The sequence below is a fragment of the Zootoca vivipara genome, chromosome Z1 (assembly GCF_965207765.1).
Source record: "Zootoca vivipara chromosome Z1, rZooViv2.hap1.1, whole genome shotgun sequence".
Lineage (NCBI taxonomy): Eukaryota > Metazoa > Chordata > Lepidosauria > Squamata > Lacertidae > Zootoca > Zootoca vivipara.
This window is the reverse complement of record NC_142583.1, coordinates 8,780,164-8,803,943: the sequence shown is the minus strand read 5'-3', so window position 1 is coordinate 8,803,943 and position 23,780 is coordinate 8,780,164. Positions and strand designations below refer to the sequence as shown.

General features: G+C 41.8%; 2 protein-coding genes across 5 annotated transcripts in view; one reads left to right on the top strand and one right to left on the bottom strand.

Annotated features, from left to right (window-relative positions):
- Positions 1-160, bottom strand: part of LCTL (lactase like) — an 88,849-nt gene extending 88,689 nt beyond the window's left edge. For 2 of the 4 annotated variants that reach the window (XM_060278946.2, XM_088658328.1), the window contains exon 1: positions 53-158. The gene's annotated coding sequence lies outside the window, so the exon portion shown is untranslated. Of the gene's footprint in view, positions 1-26 lie in introns of all 4 variants that reach the window. The other 2 variants (XM_035112077.3, XM_060278945.2) reach the window with 2 other exon arrangements.
- Positions 161-214: 54 nt separating this feature from the next.
- The window catches only part of ADGRA3 (adhesion G protein-coupled receptor A3), a 47,159-nt gene continuing 23,593 nt past the window's right edge, over positions 215-23,780 (top strand). The window contains exons 1-5 of the mRNA XM_035112025.3: positions 215-661; positions 15,298-15,369; positions 21,211-21,282; positions 21,973-22,044; positions 23,411-23,482. Of these exons, the coding sequence (XP_034967916.2) occupies positions 411-661; positions 15,298-15,369; positions 21,211-21,282; positions 21,973-22,044; positions 23,411-23,482 (539 nt within the window). The 5' untranslated portion in view covers positions 215-410. The remainder of the gene's footprint in view (positions 662-15,297; positions 15,370-21,210; positions 21,283-21,972; positions 22,045-23,410; positions 23,483-23,780) is intronic.

Below are 23,780 nucleotides of genomic sequence, written 5' to 3'. Positions count from 1 at the left end.
ATTGCAAAACTGGAACGAAAGCACACCAAAAAACACACCCCATCATTCCAACCTGGAAAAACTTCTGGTTTCTCCTGCCCTTCCTTGCTCAGATCCAGGGCACCCGCGGCGGCTTCAGGGCGCCTCACCGCGCGTGCTCGGCGTCCTCCTCGCTCGCGCATGCGCCCTGCTGCCCGCGCGCTGGGCGTGGCGTCGTGCGTGAGGTGGGGTGTGTGAGTGTGTGTGTGCCGATTCGGTTCGGCCGCGGCGCGTCGTCTGAGCGGCTGTTGGCGCCGACTCCTTGGTTCAATCCCTTCATGGCGGCCCCGGCCGGGTTGCCGCGCCGCTAGGCCTCGCTCGCTCCCTCGCCGGGGCGGCGGGGGAGCGGCGGCCGCGGGTCCGTCCCCCCCCCCCGCTCGAGGGAGGCGGCCATGGCGAGCCGGGGAGCTCCGCTGGTGCTGCTGGCGGCGGCGCTGGCGCTGGTGCGAGGCGGAGGCTCCTCAGGGCTGCCCGAAGGCTGCAAACAGGACGGCGGAGGAGGAGGAGGCGGAGGCCGCCTCAGGAGCAAGGCTTCTCCGCCGGCCGAAGCGGGAGTTGGAGTCGGAGGGAAGGTGGTCTGCAGCAGCCTGGCTCTGGCCCGTGTCCCGGACCCCGGCGGTCTCCCCAACAGGACGGTCACCCTGTGAGTAAGCGACGCCGAGGAAATGGGTTTGGGGAGAGCCGGGGTCCGCTTGGAGTGGGATTTGGTCCTTGCGATGGAGACAACTTTTAAAATCTATTATTATATACTGTGTTGTTGTTGTTGTTGTTGTTGTTGTTGCAAGTTTTAAAATCTATTATTATTATTATTATTATTATTATTATATACTGTGTTGTTGTTGTTGTTGTTGTTGTTGTTGTTTTCTTCTCCTTCTCTCCGTAGTGCTCAGTTCGGCCGTGCTCCCCCCCCCCCGTGTGTTTGGCTCATTGTTTATGATTCTTTCCCACTCCCCTTCATGCCGCCTTTTCAGCGTGGTTTCGGGCTGTGCCAAAGGCGGCGTGCAGATAAAAAGGTGGTGGGGTGATTGTGTGTGTGGAAGATGCCCCGTCTCCCTTTCGTGATTGGTTTTTTCCCCTCCCCTCGCTCAGCTAATAACGCACAACCCCTATATAACAGGGGTCAGCAAACTTTTTCAGCAGGGGGCCGGTCCACTGTCCCTTAGACCTTGGGGGCGGGGGGGGGGGACTATATTTTGGGGGAAAATAAATGAACGAATTCCTGTGCCCCACAAATAACCCATGGATGCATTTTAAATAAAAGCACACATTCTACTCATGTAAAAACATGCTGATTTCAGAACCATCTGTGGGCCAGATTTAGAAAGCGACTGGGCCAGATCCTGCCCCCGGGCTTTAGTTTGCCTACCCACCCCCTATAACACCACCTTCATTCATATATATATATATATATATATATATATATACAGTATATATGTATGGATGTGGGTGGCGCTGTAGTCTAAACCACTGAGCCTCTTGGGCTTGCAGATCAGAATCCTCGCAAAGGAGGGGAGCTCTGCCCCAGCTCCTACCAACCTAGCAGTTCGAGAGCATGCCAGTGGAAGTAGATAAATAGGTAGCACTACAGTGGGAAGGTAAACAGCGTTTCTGTGTGCTCTGGCTTCCGTCACAGTGTTCCGTTGCACCAGAAGCATGGCCTGCACCAGAAGCAGTCCTGCTGGCCACATGACCCGGAAAGCTGTCTGTGGACAAATGCTGGCTCCCTTGGCCTGAAAGCAAAATGAAAGCCGCAACCCCATAGTTGCCTTTGACTGGCCTTACCCATCCAGCGGTGTCCTACCTTTTACATACATACACACACACACACACACACATGATTTTTCAACTTTAACAGAGATACATCAAACATCTATCATAAAAAACATTATTCCAAGGAATCTCCTGGACTTTCATCCTCCCCTATGTGGACTTGCTGATCAGAAGGTCAGCGGTTTGAATCCCCGCGACGGGGTGAGCTCCCGTTGCTCGGTCCCTGCTCCTGCCAACTTACCTTAGCGGTTCAAAAGCACGTCAAAGTGCAAGTAGATAAATAGGTACCGCTCCGGCAGGAAGGTAAATGGCATTTCCGAGCGCTGCTCTGGATCGTCGGAAGCAGCTTAGTCATGCTGGCCACATGACCTGGAAGCTGTACGCCGGCTCCCTCGGCTAGTAAAGCGAAATGAGCGCTGCAACCCCAGAGTCGTCCGCGACTGGACCTAACGGTCAGGGGTCCAAAAAATAAAAATAACAATTGTGGGTCTCTTCAAAATATGGCAACCCTAGGATGTGTGGAAGATGTCCTGTGTCCCTCTCTTAATTGTTTTTTTTTGTCACTTTGTGTAATAGTGCTCCTTCTCACAACCCCATAACACCATATTTTGCACAACCCCATAACACCATCTTTCCGTCCCTCCTTCCGCCTCACACCATAGCATGGCATTTTAGCTATGGAAAGGTGGCATACAGATAAAGTGATGTGTCCTGGTCTCCCCCTCATAATTGTTTTTTTGTCACACAGTGTAATAATGCTTTTTCATGCAAGCACTTTATAAATGAAGTAAATACTGATAACAACGTCTTCCTTCCCACTTCCCACTTGAGCATGGTTTCTCATTATGGAAAGGCAGCATACAGGAAAAGGGATGTATGGAAGATGCCTGGTCTCCCTGTAGTAAATGGTGCAGTAACACTCTTTCGCACATGCACTTTGAAAATAAAGTAAATAACAACAACTTCTTTCCTCCCTCCCTCCCAATTCACACCCCACCCACAGTGTTTTTTGGGAAATACTGGCTTTACTGCAGGTACCTACATCTAAGAAAGCCTTTTCCTCTGCTGAATCTGACCAAAATTACCATCCAGCAGCCTTTTGTTCATTTTAAAAAAATATTATTTTATTTTAGTTAGTGTGTATAATTTATATAGCACTTGATTGTGGTGGTGGTGGGAGCCTCTCAAAGCTGTTTACAAAAAGAAAAGAATTAAAAAATCAACCAAAAACATTTTTTCAACCGTAATTTGAAACATGCAAATAGTTAAAAATGCAATAGAAATGGACTAAAACAAATTTAAACTTTTACTACTGTTTTTTCTAAATATCTGGGTAAGGTAAAGGTAAAGGACCCCTGACAGTTAATTCCAGTCATGAACGACTCTGGGGTTGCGGCATTCATCTCGTGTTATTGGCCGAGGGAGCCGGCGTACAGCTTCCAGGTCATGTGGCCAGCATGACTAAGTCACTTCTGGCAGCACATGGAAACACTGTTTACCTCCCCGCTGTAGCGGTACCTATTTATCTACTTGCACTTTGACATGCTTTCAAACTGCTAGGTTGGCAGGAGCTGGGACCGAGTAATGGGAGCTCACCCTGTTGCAGGGATTCGAACCGCTGACCTTCTGATTGGCAAGCCCTAGACTCTGTGGTTTAACCCACAGCGCCACCCGCGTCCCTGTTAATATCTGGGTAGGCGTGTCTAAATAAAGAATGTCTTCAGCAGGCACCAAAAAGAATACAATGAAGACACCTGTGTGGTATCAATATATTGCCATATATACCTTTGTCTTGTTTCTGTTTCCCATTTTCTCCTTTCTTTCACCATCTTTTCAGTTAAAAAAGAAAAGCAAATAAACAGAGATGCCACTGGTGTGACTCACTTAATGTTAGAGCACAATCCCCCTGTTTGCCCCAATCTACCAGCTGAAGATAAATGTGTGACTAGAACAGGCATCCCCAAACTTCGGCCCTCCATATGTTTTGGACTACAATTCCCATATTCCCTGACCACTGGTCCTGTTAGCTAGGGATCATGGGAGTTGTAGGCCAAAACATCTGGAGGGCCGCAGTTTGGGGATGCCTGGACTAGAATGTTTGGTAGCTTACCAAAAGGGTATGATGGTGATCACCAGTCTTCTTTGGTTTGCCACCAACATCCAGAACTCAAATGGATACTCTCTGAACATTTAAGTATCACAGCATAATGGATATAATATATCTAACTATCTCGCAGCATTGTTCTGAGGCTAAAATAAAGGAGACAACCCCAATACAGTACTTAGAATAATCAGAATAATTCCAATATATCCCAGATTTATGAGGTTTAAAATGTTTGATTGGTTAGGAGTATATTAACTATCTTAATTAAGAACAACAAATGCTATTGTTATGCATTTTTAAAAAACTATTGGTAAGTTTTAGGATAAGAAAGATAAATGGGGAAATATGCATGCTAAGGTTTTGTCAATTTTATAAACATTGCTTATGCCACTGGTCTTCAACTGGTGGATCAGGACCCTCTAGTGGGTCACAGCCTGTTCCAAGGTGGGTCACAACAGGAACACTACCAGTATGTAAATATATGGTAAAAGATTAAGAATTGGGTCCTCAAATGCACATTTGGGTTAAAAGTAGGTCCTGGGTCTGTAAAGGCTAAAGAGACCTTGTCTAGGCTATATACCTGTTACATCACAGTAAGGATTATTTTAAAACATGTTGATTAGACTAACTATTCAAATTATTATTTTTTAAGTGCAAGATCCATTTCAAAGAGGCAGTATGGGATATTATTCCATAACCAAAGAAAAGTCAGGAGCTATTGGAAATGTTTGAAGTTATAGCAGTTATATATAAGCAACATTTTAGCACTCTGGTAACCTTTACAGATCTATTCATTACAGTGACTACCAGAATATCAACTTGGAATTTGCATCTTATACATGTGTGTTGAGGGGACTTGGCAGGCATGGGGAGGTGGCATATGAAGTAAAATAATAGTGATGTAGCTCTTGGCAGCTAATTTTTATGTTCTATGCAGAACGATGTAAGTTCTGTATCAAAGAATCTCCATAAATCATGCAGAAAGAGATTTCTGTGTCCATTACATCTGAAATTACATTTCATGCCAATTTGAAATTTGGCCAAATTTAACACTGTAGTAATGGCAACATTTGGTGCATGTTGCTAGATACTTGTGGCAGAAAAATACAAAGCTCACCTTATTTGCCTGACTGCAATATGGCACCCAATAATTGATACAGGCATTGTATTGGTCATTTATGTTGAAAGGTTGGTTGTGTTAAGTGTAACTCTTCTTTATGGCAGGAGGAAAATGGCACTGTAATAAAAATGGTTTTGGAGTGAATGCTATGAACTACTAGGCCTTTAAGTTAATGCCTATGTTTCTTCACGCTACTAATAAAATCAGCTCCTGAGCGAGAGGTACATTTGGAATATATATGGTGTGTGTAACTTGTTCAGAATTGGGAAAGACTGCCACTTGTTTATAGGATTGTCTAGAGGATGGATTTCTTTGTCAGTTCTGGCAAGTGTTCCTGCTACTTTGGTAATGCTTTACAGGACACAACTTTTAGGTGATCACATGACTGTTAAGGCTTGTAATATACTGTACTGGGAAAGAAGGAATGGTGTAGTGTGAATGAGTTTCTCTCTGAATAATAGAATGTGAGACATCAAATGGAATTGTTTGACAGTAGGTACAGGAAAGACAGAAGGAAGTATTTCATATAACATATAATTAACTAAGGAAGTTCATTGTCACAGGATATAGTGAAAGCCGCAAGCTTGAATGGCTCTAAAACGGGGGATTTGACAAATTCAGAAAGAATAGATCTGCCAGTGGCTAGATTACAATCCATATTCCCGGAGTACTGTATGGTGGAGACAAACAACTGGATACTTCCCACCATCGTACTGTGTAAGCTTCTGAAAAGTATTTGGTTAGCTGCTGCAGGAAATTGAAGGACTCTTGGGATTGATCTAACAAAGCAGCTATTGTGAAAGAACCATCTCCAGCCACTCCAAAAGATCAAGTTGCAGAGGTGGCAAACAGTTTTTTTGTAGTCAAGTTGAGTACCAGCCCTAATTAGGGCTGTGAGAGTTTTTCATTTATTTTTAATTAATTAATTTATACATCACTTGCACGACAGAATGGCTACTACCATATTTTTCATTCCATAAGACACACTTTTTTCCTCCTAAAAAGTAAGAGGAAATGTCTGTGCGTCTTATGGAGCGAGTGTGTGGTCCCTGGAGCCAAATTGCCCAGGGGCTAAAGGCAGATCGTGCTTTTTTAAAAAAAGAAAAAAAAGAAAGAGCTAAAGGCTAACAAGAGGGAAAGAGAAAGGAACCTGCTCAGCAGCTGATTGCAAGAGATGGGGAGGGAGATAAGGGAGCTAGTTCCCTTCCGGACTCCTCTGGCCCCTTGCCTAGGCCTCAATTGTTGTCTGCAGAGGGAGACATGTGACTGGCTGATTAGGTTATCTGTCTGGAAACTGTAGAAATGGGTCCCTTTCCTAGAGAAGCTGCAGAACTGTAAGTTGAACCCCATAAAAAACCCCTTTGCAAAAAAGATGCACAACTCTGAGCTGACCCCCCCGCCCCAAATGGGGCTGTTCCCATTTGCAAAAAAAGCTGCACAACTTGGAGCTGATCCTAAAAAAAATGGAGCTTTCCCCCTTTGTAAAATAAGTTTCCTCAAATATTTAAGGGGGGGGAGGCACCTAGGCCTCTACTGGTAGGAGTTGGCTGCTATGCCTAAGACAATTCAAGAAAGCAAAATATTTTTTTTCTTGTTTTCCTCCGCTAAAAATTATTTTAAAAAAAAAAAAATATTTTTTATTAATTTTTTTTTAAAAAAATATTTTTATTAATTTTCCAATTAAAACCAATTATATCACATTCAATATTTCAAATTATACACATATATATATCAATCAAACCGAATGTTATGCCAAATCATCTGAATAATTTATTTTTGGGTTCCCATGCTTCAAGAAATTGGGAATTCCTCGCAACTGTCCACTGCCGTCTTATTTCTAAAGTTCAAATCGTCCTCCAAGCTCATAATATTCCAAATCTTCCCCTTACAGTCACATAGGTGTTTTCCACTTTCATCCGATTGTTCCAGCTGCTGAGATAAATATCAAACGAAGTTTCACAGATGTTCTTTCTCCTGTGTGAGTTAATCAGTCCAGCCTCCCCATAAATCTTCTTAGTGGAGCTCCCTGTTGCGACGAAGTAGCAGCGTCATCTTGAAAGGCTCAAATCACTTTCATTTTCTCTCATAGCCATGAAGATTTACGATTTATTTATCTTTATAGAATTTACAGCTTTTTCAGGCAGGAGACCCAAACATCCAACCATGAACTCTTGGTAAATTAATGGATCTCCTTGCCCTATAGCTGAACTTAGCTTCAGGTCGCTGCTCCAATTTAAAGTGCGTCACAGCTCATAAATCCTCCGAACGCGTCCAGAGCTCCTTCCGTCTGACTAGGGGGGGGCTTTTCTCATCGGCAACTTCACATCTTTAAGAAATATGCTCAGTAACAACAGCTATGAAGTTCAACTCACACAGTCTTTTGCTTCTCTTTCACTCCAAACAAGCCAGGACATCGCGTCCGGGAAGGTACGAGGCAACAATATGAAGAAAAAATAAAAACTTGCTTCCCTTATCGCTCCGTCCCCATCAATCCTTCTTCCAGATGCCGTACATTCTTTAACTCCTCTCACTCAGCAGCTTAAAATTCTCAGCAGTAAACAGCGCTTCTTCCCCTCCTTCTGAAGTATGTCCATAGATTTAAGCCTAATTATCTTCTTTAACCATGGAAATCCCCGCCATGCAGATTAGCGTCCGGGAGTCCTGGCCGTCGTAAGTGCTCAGCCCAAGCTCCCCCCACTCCAAAAACAGTCGGAGTGGGTCTGGGGGCATCGCGGGCCAGCGGCCCCTCTCCGTAACCCCCGGAGAGGGTAGGGGGTTGCCATTTACTCCCCTAGCAACCGCCAAATTCCTTACGAAGGTCAGAGAGATGGAAAACAGGTCCGCCATTCCTGCAGGCGGAAACCGGAACCCCTCCTCCGCTAAAAACTAGGTGCGTCCTATGGAGCGAAAAAAATACGATGAGCGGTTTACAAGAATAAAATCAATTATAAAAGCCATATGTATTTAAAACACACAATTAAAAGAAATGCATCAAAACACTAAAACAAGATCAGGTATAACAGTTGGATCAGGAAGATCAAGGGAAAGGGAACACTCACCTAAACAGATGCACCTTTAAGAGTCTGCAGATTGCCAGTACAGGTGAGGTCTTCTCTATGCCAGCAGGGAGGATATTCAAAAACACTAGTACCACTATTGAAAAATAGGCAAAGGTAAAGGGACCCCTGACCATTAGGTCCAGTCGTGACCGACTCTGGGGTTGTGCGCTCATCTCGCATTATTGGCCGAGGGAGCCGGCGTATAGCTTCCAGGTCATGTGGCCAGCATGACAAAGCTGCTTCTGGCAAACCAGAGCAGCACATGGAAACGCCGTTTACCTTCCCGCTGTAGCGGTTCCTATTTATCTACTTGCACTTTGACGTGCTTTCGAACTGCTAGGTTGGCAGGAGCTGGGACCAAGCAACGGAAGCTCACCCCGTCACAGGGATTCGAACCGCCGACCTTCTGATCAGCAAGCCCTAGGCTCAGTGGTTTAGCCCACAGCGCCACCTGGGTCCCCTAAGCAACTTCCCTGACCGGGAAGATTGAAAAATATAAAGCCTCAAATGTATAGTTGGCTACTTTCTCTAACCTTGGATATGTGGTTCTCATAAAGACTGACAAATATCTAGTTGGAACAATACCATGAACTACAGATTTTAATTTGATTGTCATTTTTCAGTATTTTCCAACTTAAAATTCAGTCATTACCCCCCCCCCACACAAATGGAAAGTTTCTTAAACCTTACAAACTCTAGCCCATAGAACAAAAAAAACTGCATTAAAAGAATAATGAAAACTAAAATTTTATACGTATATACAAATGAACAGTTTTATTACTGAACAGCCACTGCTTTACTAGTTTCTTCTTGAATTTGAAAAATGACCAGGAAACTGTTCTGTGAAACAACAATTGAAAATATTCACCCTTCAGTTCCTTATTTTCTACTTAGCTGACTTGATTATATTTTATTTATTAAATTTCTATACCACCCTTCATCCAAGGATCACAGGACGGTTTACAATATAAAAACACAAAAATATATAGCATAATTACAAACAAAACAGCATGCTTTGTAAAGACATTTGATACTCTTGCCATCCACTTCCCCATCAAGTGTTATCATTATTAGATATTATGTGGCCTGCTGGGATATTGGGTTGCTTGGAATCCCAAAAACTACCAGGGGTTTGGGATGGGGTAGGAGCTATGCCCAAAGGCGGACATAGATTCCACATCACCGTCTGGAATCAGTTAACTGTTCCCACTAGTGAAAGCCTGTTCAAAAACTTCTGCTAGCACAGTGAGGGGGTACCCCTGCTCTCCCCAAATTGAATCTAAACAGTGTGAGGGGAGCGGAGGGGAGATTGTTCTACCAGGCAAGCAGAAATACTTACATAAATACTTACATTGACAGAACATTTGTAACAGCATGGTGTTAAATTCCTCTTCATAACAAATCCATTCACAAAACAACCCAAAATATATGGATAGAAGTAGGTTCGCAGCATGATGCCACATCCCACTGCAGCTGCTCCAGTGGCTAAAGCAGCATTCCAGGAAAGTGAAGCAATGCAGTTGCTGGTATTGGAAAGGCAAGATGAATTTGGTGGCCCTTGGGAGGTGACATGAAGCTTTGCCACAAATGGGCTTTCCTCAAGTCTTGATGCAACTTTTCTTCAGGCTTTAGCAAGAGGACAAGGTGCCTATTTGTGCCAGCACTCAAGCTCTCAGTCCCGCAAACCTGTATGTTCCCTGTAGGATGGCAGATAGCGGGAGGGAGGGATGGAGGGCAATTTAGTTTGGGGAGACATCATAGAAGGGGGGGGTGCGCGCACACACATGCACACACACCTTGCTGTTGTTTCAACTTAATTTTGGGGATAACAGGGCAACTTCTAAATAAACATAAAATCATCAAGTCCTTTATGTGATCTATCTTGGCTCTGAGCTTTGTGAATGAACGTGGATTCTAACCTGCATCTGTTAAGTGCAACATCATTTGTTTTGCCTGGAACCAAATACTCTGGGTGACCTGCAGAACCCTTGTTTATACACCTTTTTGCAGCTTTGTGTCTTCCAGCCAGTCTTCCTGTTTACCTTCCAGAGTAAGACAACCTCTCCACCTTTTAAGGGTGGAAATATCTGTCAGAGATCCTTACCTATATACCCTGTTTCTCCAAAAATAAGACGTAGCCATAAAATAAGCCATAGCAGGATTTTTAAGCATTCAATGAATATAAGCCATACCCCAAGAATAAGCCATACTGATAGGCAGTTTAACCTTGTAGGTTAAACTGAACCATACTTAATAAAAAATAAGACATCCCCTGAAAATAAGCCATAGTGGGGTTTTTTGAGGAAGAATAAGTATAAGACGGTGTCTTATTTTCGGAGAAACACGGGTAGTATATATATATATATATATATATATATAGTGCCTATATAGGGCCTATATAGTGAAAAGTTCATTTTGTTTTTCCAGCATCTCATGGTGTTAACAGTCCTGTCTTTCCCCAACTACAGTCCACTATCAAAACTGAGAAATGCAAGACTTTTCTTTCCAGAGCTATATTATGTGTATGCTAGCCATTCATATACAGTAATTCAATTATGGTTAGTATTTTTCCATTATAGAATCTTTATATCAGTAGTAATTGTAGTAATAAAACCATATTTGCATTTCTGTTCTCCAAAATTACTTTGAGTACATTTATTTTTTTATTTTTAAGTTTGATATTTGTTGTTTAGTCGTTTAGTCGTGTCCGACTCTTCGTGACCCCATGGACCATAGCACGCCAGGCACTCCTGTCTTGCACTGCCTCCCGCAGTTTGGTCAAACTCATGTTCGTAGCTTCGAGAACACTGTCCAACCATCTTGTCCTCTGTCGTCCCCTTCTCCTAGTGCCCTCAATCTTTCCCAACATCAGGGTCTTTTCCAAGGATTCTTCTCTTCTCATGAGGTGGCCAAAGTATTGGAGCCTCAGCTTCAGGATCTGTCCTTCCAGGGAGCACTCAGGGCTGATTTCCTTAAGAATGGATAGGTTTGATCTTCTTGTTTGCAAGAAGATCAAACAAGAAGTTTGATATATGGGCAGTAAATTGTTCAAACTTGTTTTTAAAAAAAGCCAGTTTATTTGCCTTACGAAAAGAAAGAAGCCAACAGGAGAAGGTTGGGGGGGGGGTATGAGGAGGCAGGATTCTGCTGTCTAGACTTGATGTTTGTGGTTTGATTGTTTTGAGTTGACACACTACCAGTTAATTTAAATGAACTTTCTGCCTTTGTAATTGAGCAGGCTGTCTGGATTTGTCAGGTCTTGGCCTAGGTTCTAGACAGGATGCAACTGGTGTTAAGTTCACATTGGATCAGGTAAACTAGGAACAAAAGGCAAGAGACAATAGACAGATAAGAATCAAAAGGCCAGAGGCAAGTGCAGAGTCAGAGCCAGGCAGAAAGCTGACTGACTTGGGCTAGTCACTGTATCTCAGCCCATCTCTACTAGGCTTTGTAGTTGGGCAGGGTGGTTTTGAGGCTAAAAGTGCAAAACAAGGGAATTGTACACACCATCTTAAGCTGCTTGGTGGAAAGGCAATATTAAAGTGGAATAAATAGGCCCCACATTTTAAAATTATATCTAATTATGCTCTGTCAATATTTGCTTGCATTAATGCTATTAATCATACTGCTGCAAAGCCTCAGCATAAAGTTGCTACTTAGTTGGCTCATGAAATGCAGATAATAAAACGTGAATCTTGTATGTTTTCAAAGGTCTCATTAAAAAGAAATAGTCTTCTACTTTATACATTTTCTTAGTGTGTGATGTATAATCCCTCCTTCCCCCAGGTTGGAGGCTTCAATGCTGTACAAGGTGAAATGTTCAGCAACAATCTGTTGAAAATATATTATACAGTATATAGAAGTAACCTTGAAAGAGGACGGAGCTTAGAACAGTTTATACTGTCAGAACATCTGCAGATGGTGCTTAAAGCAATACTGTGCAACTCTTTGAGGGTTTTCCTTTGTCGAATGTTTCTTTCACAATTTTCCCTGGAACTTTCCCCAGAAAAATATTTACTTACACTTCAAGAAAGCTTTCAGTGTGGCCACTGTTTTCTGTAGGAAAGATATTTCATGATTGTACAGATGGTACCATATCCTCTTAGGATAACCTTTCATATTATGATAGGAAGTATTTACTGTTGTTAATAATGGCTGGCATCCAAAAAGCCTGTTTGATTCACACACGGGAGTCTTATCAGTCATACAGAATTATTTCCCCCCTTTTAAGCAGCTGGTCCCTATGTTGCATCACAAACGGTGAACATAGGCAGACTATGAAACATGTTGCAGTGTTTGTATGTATCATAAGGGGGTACTTCCTGAGTGACCAATATCATATTTGCAAGTGTCTTTATATACTGTTTTGTGTTAGTTAATATTATTTGAACTCCAATTAACATTAAACTGTGTGCGTGTTAACTGGATACAGTAGATCTTGCCTACAAAAATAGTCAAGATGTTTCCCCAGATAGTTTAAATGCTTTCTTTTTTATTGTGTTTATAAAAAGCAGCAGTTAGTACAGAATGCTGCAGCACAGTGAGACCCTGTCAGCCTCTTGACACCTCTGCTCACTGGTTGCCTCTTTGCTACTGGGCCAAATTCAAGGAGTTGATATAAAGAGCCCTTAACAGCTTGGGACAAGTTTACTTGTGGTATTGCTTTGCTATCTGCAGAACTGGCACTGTTACAGCTTACCACATATGACCCATTCTGCACTTGTAAGAAATTGATATTTTAGTGTGGCAGCATCTACACTTTGAAACCCCCCCCCCTCCTATTGACAACAGAAATGCTGCACTCTTTTGGGCTCTTGCTTAACACTTCCGTCCAGGCATGGCCAAACTTGGTCCTCCAGCTGTTTGCATATAGAAGTTACATCTGTTTTAGCTCTTTTTGGCTATTGTTAGCTTTTATTTCATATATTGAATCCTTTATATACTTGTTCTTTACTGATACTTCTATTGTTTTGTTATTTTTGTAACTGTTTAGAGGTTTGTGGTTTGTTTGTTTTTTACAATAAATCACTACAGTGGTACCTCGGTTTACAAACACAATTGGTTCCGGATGTGCGTACTTAACCTGAAGCGAACTTTCCCATTGAAAGTAATGGAAAGTGGATTAATCCGTTCCAGACAGGTCCGTGGAGTACTTAAACTGAAAATACTTAAACCGAGGCATACTTAAACCGAGGTATAAATAAAGAAGTGAGGGAGAGAGCACGTTAATGGTAAGTCAAAGTACAGTGGTACCTTTACTTATGAATTTAATGCGTTCCGAACGCAAATTAACGTAAGTTGAAAAAAATTGTAAGTCAAATCCCATAGGAATGCATTGGGAGAAAAAAAAAATCGTAAGTCGAAGCAACCCTATCTAAAAATTCGTAAGTAGAAAAAATCCTATCTACGCATCCAAGATGGCGGACGGAGCTCCGTTCGTAAGTAGACACATTTGTAAGTAGAGTTATTCGTAACTAGAGGTACCACTGTACAGTTTACCATTAATGTGTGGGCCCCTGAAGATTGCAGCTTCTTTGCTCCTCCAGGGATTCTGTGAGCTGAGCTGTGGTTTGGCTTAGCATGTCTCCTGAATCCAGGCTCAGCTGTCACCAACCACCGAACCACAAGTCCAGGTTCGGATTAAGCCAAATTAGTCCAGAGAACTGTCACTCTCATGCCCTTGCACTAAAGGTAAAAGACCCCTGGACGGTTAAGTCCAGTTGAGTTCAGCTATGGGCTGTGGCACTCATTTCCACTTTCAGGCCAAGGGAGCCGGCATTTGTCCGCAGACAGCTTTACTGAGTCATCTGGCCAGCATAACTAAACTGCTTCTGGTGCATGAGACACTGACGAGTACCAGAGTGCATGGAAACACCATTTATCTTCCAGCTGCAGCAGTACCTAGTTATCTACGCAAGCTGGTATGCTTTTGAACTGCTAGGTTGGCAGGAGCTGGGACAAAGTAATGGGAGCTCATTCTGTTGAGCAGATTCAAACTGCCGACCTTACAATTGGCAAGCTTGGTGGTCTCGACCACAGTGCCACCCATGTCCATGGTCTGGCTTGGCACTATATGTGAACGAGCTCATTGAGATCTAATGCTCACAATTTCTCTACCTCGTTTTCTCCTTATTTCTTGCACTCTTGGAAAAGGGCTGAATTGGAATTTTCATTTTGATCCAAGGAACTACAGTATATCTAATGTATGCATATCTAATATAACAGACTAGGGTGTGCATGAGTTTTTGCAGCTTAGCTTCAGGACCAATAACTTAGGGGGCAATTCTGTAAAGCAGAGCTTTCCAAACTGTGTGTCATGACAAGATAGTGTCACTGCAGTGTATAGGTGTGTCGTGCAAACACTCCCTGCATTCCTCCTGAGGCTGGAAAGGCGTTAGTTTAACCTCTGGTTTGCTAGTAAAACTGAATTACTGTGTTGTAGAATCATAGAGTTGGAAGAGACCACAAGGGCCATCCAGTCCAACCCCCTGCCAAGCAGGAAACTCCATCAAAGCATTCCTGACAGATGGCTGTCAAGCCTCTGCTTAAAGACCTCCAAAGAAGGAGACTCCACCACACTCCTTGGCAGCAAGTTCCACTGTCGAACAGCTCTTACTGTCAGGAAGTTCTTCCTAATGTTGAGGTGGAATCTTCTTTCTTGTAGCTTGAATCCATTGCTCCGTGTCTGCTTCCCTGGAGCAGCAGAAAACAACCTTTCACGCTCTTCTATATGACATCCTTTTATATATTTGAACATGGCTATCATATCACCCCTTAACCTTCTCTTCTCCAGGCTAAACATACCTAGCTCCCTAAGCCGAACTTTACATTTCTCCCTGTTAAAATTCATCTTGTTTGCTTTGATCCAGTTGTCTAATCTGTTAAGGTCATTTTGAAGTGTGATCCTGTCCTCTGGGGTATTAGCCACCCATCCCAATTTGGTGTCATCTGCAAACTTGCTCAGGATGCCCTCAAGCCCATCATCCAAGTCATTGATAAAGATGTTGAATAAGACTGGGCCCAAGACAGAACCCTGTGGCACCCCACTAGTCGTGAAATGATGCATGTCTAAAAAGTGCATCACCAATATGAAGTTTGGAAAGCTCTGCTGTAAAGCATTGTTTTAAGAAGCATTAGATGGAAAACCGCAAACATTTACTCTAATGCTACTGCAATTGTTTGAAAAGGGAAATATTGTAATGTTTTTACATTATTTTGTTTTACAGAATTCTGAGCAACAATAAGATATCAGAATTGAAGAATGGTTCCTTTGCTGGATTAAGCCTTCTTGAAAGATTGTAAGTCCCCCCCCCCTTAATGTTTTAAGTATTATAAAGTGGAAGGAGATGTAATGGAGGGGAGGGAGAATTCACCTCTCTAACTCTATTAATAGAGGTTTTTTAAAAACTACTGTGGCAAGCGTACCCAGGGAAAAGATTTTGAGCCTTTTGTAATGTTCCTTATTTCTGCCATAGTGCCTTGTTAGGGGGCTTGTCCGGGATCTGAACCCGGGACCTCTCGCAACCAAAGCGAGACTACAACAACAACATTAAGATACTCCAGAAGTTAATATACTTGGATGAATAGTTTTCCTGCTGTACATATAATAAATACAAAACTAATTGCTTCAAATGTAATAAGAAATAAGGAAGATATTTCCATATAACTTTAGCATATTATTCTATCAATGCTTACTTATAAATAAGTTGCCATGATGATGACGATGATCCCACCCATCTGACTGCATTGCCCCCGCCACTCTGGGCTGCACCCAACAAAAATAGTTAAAACACAGTACAACATCACACATTAAATTTACTTTCTCTCATGGAAATAAACTACAATTCCAGTCATGTTTACTAGTTTTTATTCCTGCAAAGCTCTTAGGTGCAATATAAATTTATAGCAAGGATTTAAAGAACTTTCGTTAGGTGCACCCAAGGGCTTAGGTACATCCAGCTAAATCTTTTTTTTTTGAATGGCAAGGCCATATGGCAAATATCAGCCTACAAAATTCCCTAGAGATTCAAAAGTAGTGTGCAGTGCAGTGCAGTGCAGTGGTGAGGGATAGCCTTTTTTATTTAGAAACAAATGTTTAAACTTTTCTTAGACACCTAGAATAGTCACACAGTGAAACTATGCTGTTGATGATGATTTCTTCACTACAATAGTAATGTAAATATATATATTTTCCCATAATCACATTTTGAGTGTGTTAACTTTTTGAGAGATGGGAACAGTTTTTCTTGCAGTGCAAACAAATCTAGAATTCTCTTATACTGTGTTTAATTAAGGTTGTAACTTAAAAACTGTAAATATTCCAGTAATATTTCTAAATGGTAAAGAACTACTCTAAATTATTATTTTGATATTCTTTTGGGGGAGGAATGGGGGAAAGTATTCGGAACATAAAGAAAGAATTTGTCTAAAGTGATTGAGGACTGAGTGAGCATTGGGAAGACAGGTTGCAGACAGATAGGATTGTTTTAATGTTCACTGCTTCCTAAGGCCCTTTAGCAGTACGGAAATGCTGCTTTTGTGCAGTGAGGCTGCAAGTGGAATTCTTACTTTGGATTCACACTGCACCTAAAAGTTGTATTTGCTACAAGTTTGTAAACTATCATCCCCGCAGCAAAGCAAAAGTAAGTGGCCATTATTGAGCTGGGATTGCCAATGCAAAGAGATCATAAATACATTTACTCAAAAGTAAGTCCTATTCTGAATTATACCCTTTGGTTAGCAATGTCTTCTTGTTAATGTTGTTTAAAATGGCTCCTGATCTTCTGCAGCATTGCTGAAATTGATTTTTAATCACTTCCTAAAACAATTTTCAATTCAGGATGCTCCTATTTAAAGCTTTATTCAGTACACATTTACCGTACTTGGAAGCAAATCCCACTGGATTCATTGAGGCTTACTCCCAAGCTGCAATTGAGGGGCAAGGCAACCTGCTGTTGCTTTCCTGAAGCCAAAGTTAAGTCAGGTGTACAGATGTAGAAATGGTCTATCATCGCACAGGACGTTTAAGCACTTAATTAGCTATTACACAGAATGAGAGTTTGTATGCACCTCCATGTGCTCTCTTCAAGATCTCGCCTCCATGTTCCTTGATCTTCTTATACACACAATAGCCCTACTTCTTTCTGTTCATTAGAACACAGAAAGCTGCTTTATATCAAGTCAGATGACTGGTCTTTCTGGTTCAGCATTGTCCACACTGAGAGGCAGCAGCTTTCCATGGTTTCAGATAGAAGCCATTCCCAGCCCTAACTGGGATTGCAAAGGGTTGAATCCAATACATTTTGCATGCAACACAGCCCTGTAGTCTCTTTATGCAGTTCAACAGGAGCTGAAAGATATTTGAGGAAAGGATTTAACATTTCTTTCATTTTGTGTTCATCCCAAATACCACATTTTCCTTAGAACCAGAAAGTAATGTAGAACATAAATAAATAGGCTGTCGTTTTGTGGCTCAAACATGAAGAGCATAATCAAGCACAGAGTTATGTACTTAAGTCCCTTCTAATCATTGAGCTTAGGCATGCCTAATGTTTTGTTGAATTGCATCCAATGGGTATAAATGTGGCATTTTACAAACTTTGGCAGTTCTAATGATCTCTTTAGGAGCTTATAACCATATATCCAGGAGCTTTCATTAATTGATTGTCTGGATACATGTTGCTTCGCTTAGTAGCTTGTTCAAGTGGGAAGTGACTGCTATCTATTTTAGGAAATGCAGCAGTTGCTGAGAGAGAATGTAAACCTGCAAAGTGCATCTTTGTAGCATGTCAACAGATGTTTTTGATGCAGAATACAGTACCTGGTACCTTAAAATGTATTATTTGCTATGGTGCTTGGGAATTTGTATGTTGTTCCAGGCTTGATTCTTTGTGGCCCAGGTCAGCATCTAGATTCACTTTTCAAGAAGCTGTGTCCTAAGGGCACAGCTTCACAGAGCCCTTTTGACTCTTAGTTGGCAAGTTTGGGGGTCAAACAGTATCCCCCAAAAGGCTGCATTTGGGTAGCCCTGCCAGTTATTCATCCCAGTCTACTTTAATTCTTCCTGAAGCCCCGTGTTGAGGTTTTTATTGAAGACTGTTTGCTGTTGTCATGATTTACCATCATTTCCCCAAAGCTTCTATTTACTATTTTGCTTTCTCTGATAAACTTTACTCAATATTTTGTCTTGGACGTGAAACTGACCACAATATAATGTTAAAGATCACTATCAGAAGATCATCATCATTCTTTATTAAATTTGAATACTGTCCCTCATCCAAAGATCCCAGGGTGGTTCACAACAGAAAAATATAAAAAAGTATTGTGGACCTGAACACTTTATAGGTCAGCACCAGCACTTTGCATTGGGCCTGGAAACTAATTGGCAGCCAGTGCAGTTGGGCCAGGATTGGTGTAATATCCTCAAACCATCTTGCCCCAGTGAGCAAGCAGCTGGTCACCAAATTCTGCACCAGCTGAAGTTTCCAAACTGTCTTCCGAGGCAGCCCTATATATAATGTGTTCCAGTAATCTAACCTATAGATTAGATTACCTATGTGGAACAAAGTGATGATATTCCAGCTGAACTATTTAAAATTTTAAAAGATGATGCTGTTAAGGTGCTACACCCAATATGCCAGCAAGTTTGGAAAACTCAGCAATGGCCAGAGGATTGGAGAAGATCAGTCTACATCCCAATTCCAAAGAAGGGCAGTGCCAAAGAATGCTCCAACTACCGCACAATTGCGCTCATTTCACACGCTAGCAAGGTTATGCTTAAAATTCTACAAGGCAGGCTTAGGCAGTATGTGGACCGAGAACTCCCAGAAGTGCAAGCTGGATTTCGAAAGGGCAGAGGAACCAGAGACCAAATAGCAAACATGCGCTGGATTATGGAGAAAGCTAGAGAGTTCCAGAAAAACGTCTACTTCTGCTTCATTGACTATGCAAAAGCCTTTGACTGTGTCGACCACAGCAAACTATGGCAAGTTCTTAAAGAAATGGGAGTGCCTGATCACCTCATCTGTCTCCTGAGAAATCTCTATGTGGGACAAGAAGCTACAGTTAGAACTGGATATGGAACAACTGAGTGGTTCAAAATTGGGAAAGGAGTACGACAAGGTTGTATATTCTCTCCCTGCTTATTTAACTTATATGCAGAATTCATCATGCGAAAGGCTGGACTAGATGAATCCCAAGCCGGAATTAAGATTGCCGGAAGAAATATCAACAACCTCAGATATGCAGATGACACAACCTTGATGGCAGAAAGCGAGGAGGAATTAAAGAACCTTTTAATGAGGGTGAAAGAGGAGAGCGCAAAATATGGTCTGAAGCTCAACATCAAAAAAACCAAGATCATGGCCACTGGACCCATCACCACCTGGCAAATAGAAGGGGAAGAAATGGAGGCAGTGAGAGATTTTACCTTCTTGGGCTCCTTGATCACTGCAGATGGTGACAGCAGTCACGAAATTAAAAGACGTCTGCTTCTTGGGAGAAAAGCAATGACAAACCTAGACAGCATCTTAAAAAGCAGAGACATCACCTTGCCGACAAAGGTCCGTATAGTTAAAGCTATGGTTTTCCCAGTAGTGATGTATGGAAGTGAGAGCTGGACCATAAAGAAGGCTGATCGCCGAAGAATTGATGCTTTTGAATTATGGTGCTGGAGGAGACTCTTGAGAGTCCCATGGACTGCAAGAAGATCAAACCTATCTATTCTTAAGGAAATCAGCCCTGAGTGCTCCCTGGAAGGACAGATCGTGAAGCTGAGGCTCCAATACTTTGGCCACCTCATGAGAAGAGAAGAATCCTTGGAAAAGACCCTGATGTTGGGAAAGATTGAGGGCACTAGGAGAAGGGGACGTCAGAGGACAAGGTGGTTGGACAGTGTTCTCGAAGCTACGAACATGAGTTTGACCAAACTGCGGGAGGCAGTGCAAGACAGGAGTGCCTGGCGTGCTATGGTCCATGGGGTCACGAAGAGTCGGACACGACTAAACGACTAAACAACAACAACAACAACATGTGGAACAAAGGTGCATGAATAAAGTTTGCTGGTGTCATAAAGGAACCCTCACCCCAGTCCAATATCTTATATGGAATTATTAATCTGACAGTCATAACTTCATTATTGTTGTGCAGTTTGGCACCAGTGAGCAGCACTGAGATTTGGGGAGAAAGTGAATACCTTGTGTTGTTTAGTGATGAGTTAGATGAACATGGTAATGAAAACCCAGTGTTCATCTATTGAATAAGATTTCTGGAGTAATCAGACATAATATACTTTCTATTCTGTGTATGTTATTGATCTCAAGGTAAGAGCAAAAAAAAAAGAATTCTGGTTTTCAGACATGAAATTTATTTTATTTGTCATCATTACTTCATTGTTACTTTTTAGTTTACTGTGTCATTGAGAGACCTTTTGTTTCAAATTAGATGTAAACTCTTTGGGCACAATTTTTCTCAACATGGGTATAAGAATCCCAGTAGGGAAGAACAGATTTGCTTTCCCACTCTTGCCTTTGTACCTGCACCAGTGTGGATGCACACCAGAGATTTATGGGAGGTAATGGGATGTTGACTCTCTCTCTCTCTCTCTCTCTCTCTCTCTCTCTCTCTCTCTCTCTCTCTCCCCCCCCCCCCCATGAACATGTCCAAGCTTTAGTGGAGGAAGCCTGCTGTAGAACTGCATGTGTTCCAAAGATGTGCTATTGGGAGGAGATGGCAAGGCTTTGTTAAGCCTTTTGGAGACTCCTCTGTATGCAGGCATTTTGCTCACGTGGGGAAAGATTAAATCCTTTGGCTTTTTTTTTTTAAAGAGTTTTCTGCTTCTAACTCAGCTCAGATTCAGGTTGTTTAACATTGAGTCAGGATAATGGAAGAAATATCACCACAAAAAACAATGGTTAAGGCTGATATCAACATTCGTAACTTAGGCTGGAAATCAGTGGAAGGATTTCATTCAAACCCATTTCTCTGAAGAAAATATTTAAATCAAGAAGTGGGTATTTAATTTCCCCCCACCTATGTTATATTATAAAGTGGTTATCCAGCTTGTAAATTTAGTCATAATACGACTTTTCTATCATAATCTGTACACTTTGGAAATTTTCTTTTTTTCTTTTTTTAAACAGGGACCTTAAGAACAATCTCATTAGCACTATAGATCCAGGAGCTTTTGTTGGACTTTCATCTCTAAAAAGACTGTAAGTATTTACATTTGTTAACCTGGAATTAAATGGAAAGTCAGAAGGTAGAAATTTAAATGTAGTCTGAACTAAAGCTTCTCTGATCTTTTAAAAAAGCCTTTAAGCCATAGGCACAAGGCCTCTTACTTTGCAATGTCATATTACTGTTGTTTAAATGTATACTGTTCACTGTTCTAGAGTACTGTATGCAGTTCTTGTTGCCCCATCTTTTTAAAAAAGTTGATCTGGAGAAGGTATAGAAATCATAAGGTGCTTGGGCATTTTATTTTATTTTTTTAGAATAAAATTATGCAGTGCTCTTCTCTCCCTCCATTATTATATCCAGGAAATTGTGTGTTTTAAGACATACACACTTACCTAGGAATTGGCCTGAGTGAACTCAGAGGGACTTGCTTATGTATAGATAATAGTCTTCCCTGCAAATCTGACTTATTGAATGACCAGCACTGTCATTTTAGCTAGGATTCAAATGGACACCCCCCAAATTTGGTGCCTTACAGAACAATCCAACTATGTCTATGCAGAAGTAACTCATATTGGATTCCAATGGGCTTGCTTGATCACAGTCTAAATTCTGGTTTTGATTACTGATTTTTTGGGGTGAATTAAAATTACTTGAATTAAATTATGAGTTACGTGTTACATGGTGAAATGAAGCATTTCGGGGGTCTTTTTCCTTTCTGGCAGAGACTTAACAAACAACCAAATAGGATGCCTGAATGCAGATATATTTAAAGAACTCGCAAATCTTGTTCGGTTGTAAGTATCATTCTGTTAAATATTTTTTTAGCATTAATTTAAATTAAGCTTTTAGTAAACTCCTTTGCTAGCTAAATTAGTAGTCTACTGTTCATATAAGGATTTCAAAATCCTTATCTGGAATTCTGATTTACAAACCATGTATTCCTAACTCAAAATAAACACACACACCATTATAAACTTATGTTCCACATTATTCACCCAAAGGTTCACCTTCCCCTGCTGCGATTGTTTGGCCAATTGCACTGTACAGTGGAACTTCGGTTTACGCCAGGGGTCAGCAAACTTTTTCAGCAGGGGGCCGATCCACTGTCCCTCAGACCTTGTGGGGGGCTGGACTATATTTTGAAAAAAAATATGAATGAATTCCTATGCCCCACAAATAACCCAGAGATGCATTTTAAATAAAATGACACCTTCTACTCATGTAGAAACACCAGGCAGGCCCCACAAATAACCCAGAGATGCATTTTAAATAAAATGACACATTCTACTCATGTAAAAACATGCTGATTCCTGGACCGTCCAAAGGCCGAATTTAGAAGGCAATTGGGCCACACCCGGCCCCCGGGCCTTAGTTTGGGGACCCTGGTTTACGCCTACCTCCGTTTACGAACACCGCGGACCTGGAAGTGTTTACATCTGGGTTCTGTGGCGTCGGATGCACAGACACGATCTGTGCAGTTCACGCATGCGCAGAAGTGATCTGCACAGCGCATGCATGCACAAAAGCGCTCTATTGGTGTTTCGTGCATGCGCAGAAGCGTGCCTTCGGTGAGCGAATGCCTCCGTGGAACGGATTGCGTTTGCAAACCGAGGTACCACTGTAATACTTTTTCTCTGTGGTGGCCTGGCTAGACAGAGAACTAGACATGGGTGAGACACATGCATACCAGTACTTGCTTAAGGGGCAGCCCCCACCATAATGATGGTTTGTGTAATGAGTTACAATTGGAAATGAGAATAATCTACTTTTTTGATCCATAATAGCACAAGTCTTTCTCTGAAGCTGACCAAACACTTGCTATGTACTAATAGCAATCTCAGTCTTCCTAGTGCTGATCCAAAAAAGCACCATAAGAGGAAGATATCAGGTGGCTTGGGAGTGCCAAGGTTTGCAGAAATACAAAATACCTTTAGGTAAAATATACTGGAGGGAGGGAGAGATAAACTCCCAAAAGCCAGCTAGTAAGGATTGAGTTCGCTCTGTGGGCATGGAATGCTCGCAGTTGGGGAGGTTGGGCATGAAAAACGGGGGTGGGGAGGAGAAAGAATTAAATCCTGAATAACAGCACCCCACACTGCAACAAGTTTGTTGTCGGTCCCACTTGTACGTATCTAATGTCACGGTTTTAAACTTTCCTAGAAATCTTTCAGGAAACCTATTTGCATCACTTGCACAAGGAACCTTTGATCATCTTACATCACTGAAATCTCTGTAAGTGTGAATCCGGGTGAGGGGGTTTTTGGTGTAATTTTGAAAGCTAAAAGATACTGGTTTTAAAATTAAGTACAGAACATAACCAAATTAGATTTCATTTTATTTTACTGCAAAGCCAGTATTGCCTCAGGCATTATGATGATGATGTTGTTGTTGTTGCTTAAAACTACAAGTGTTGTACTGAGCAAGTATGAACTTCAGGAATATTAACGGCACCTCCCAGGTGTCCTGTGGCATATAAGAATTCCTTCCAGATAACCAAGTGTGAAAGGATAACCAAGTGTGAAAGTTTTGG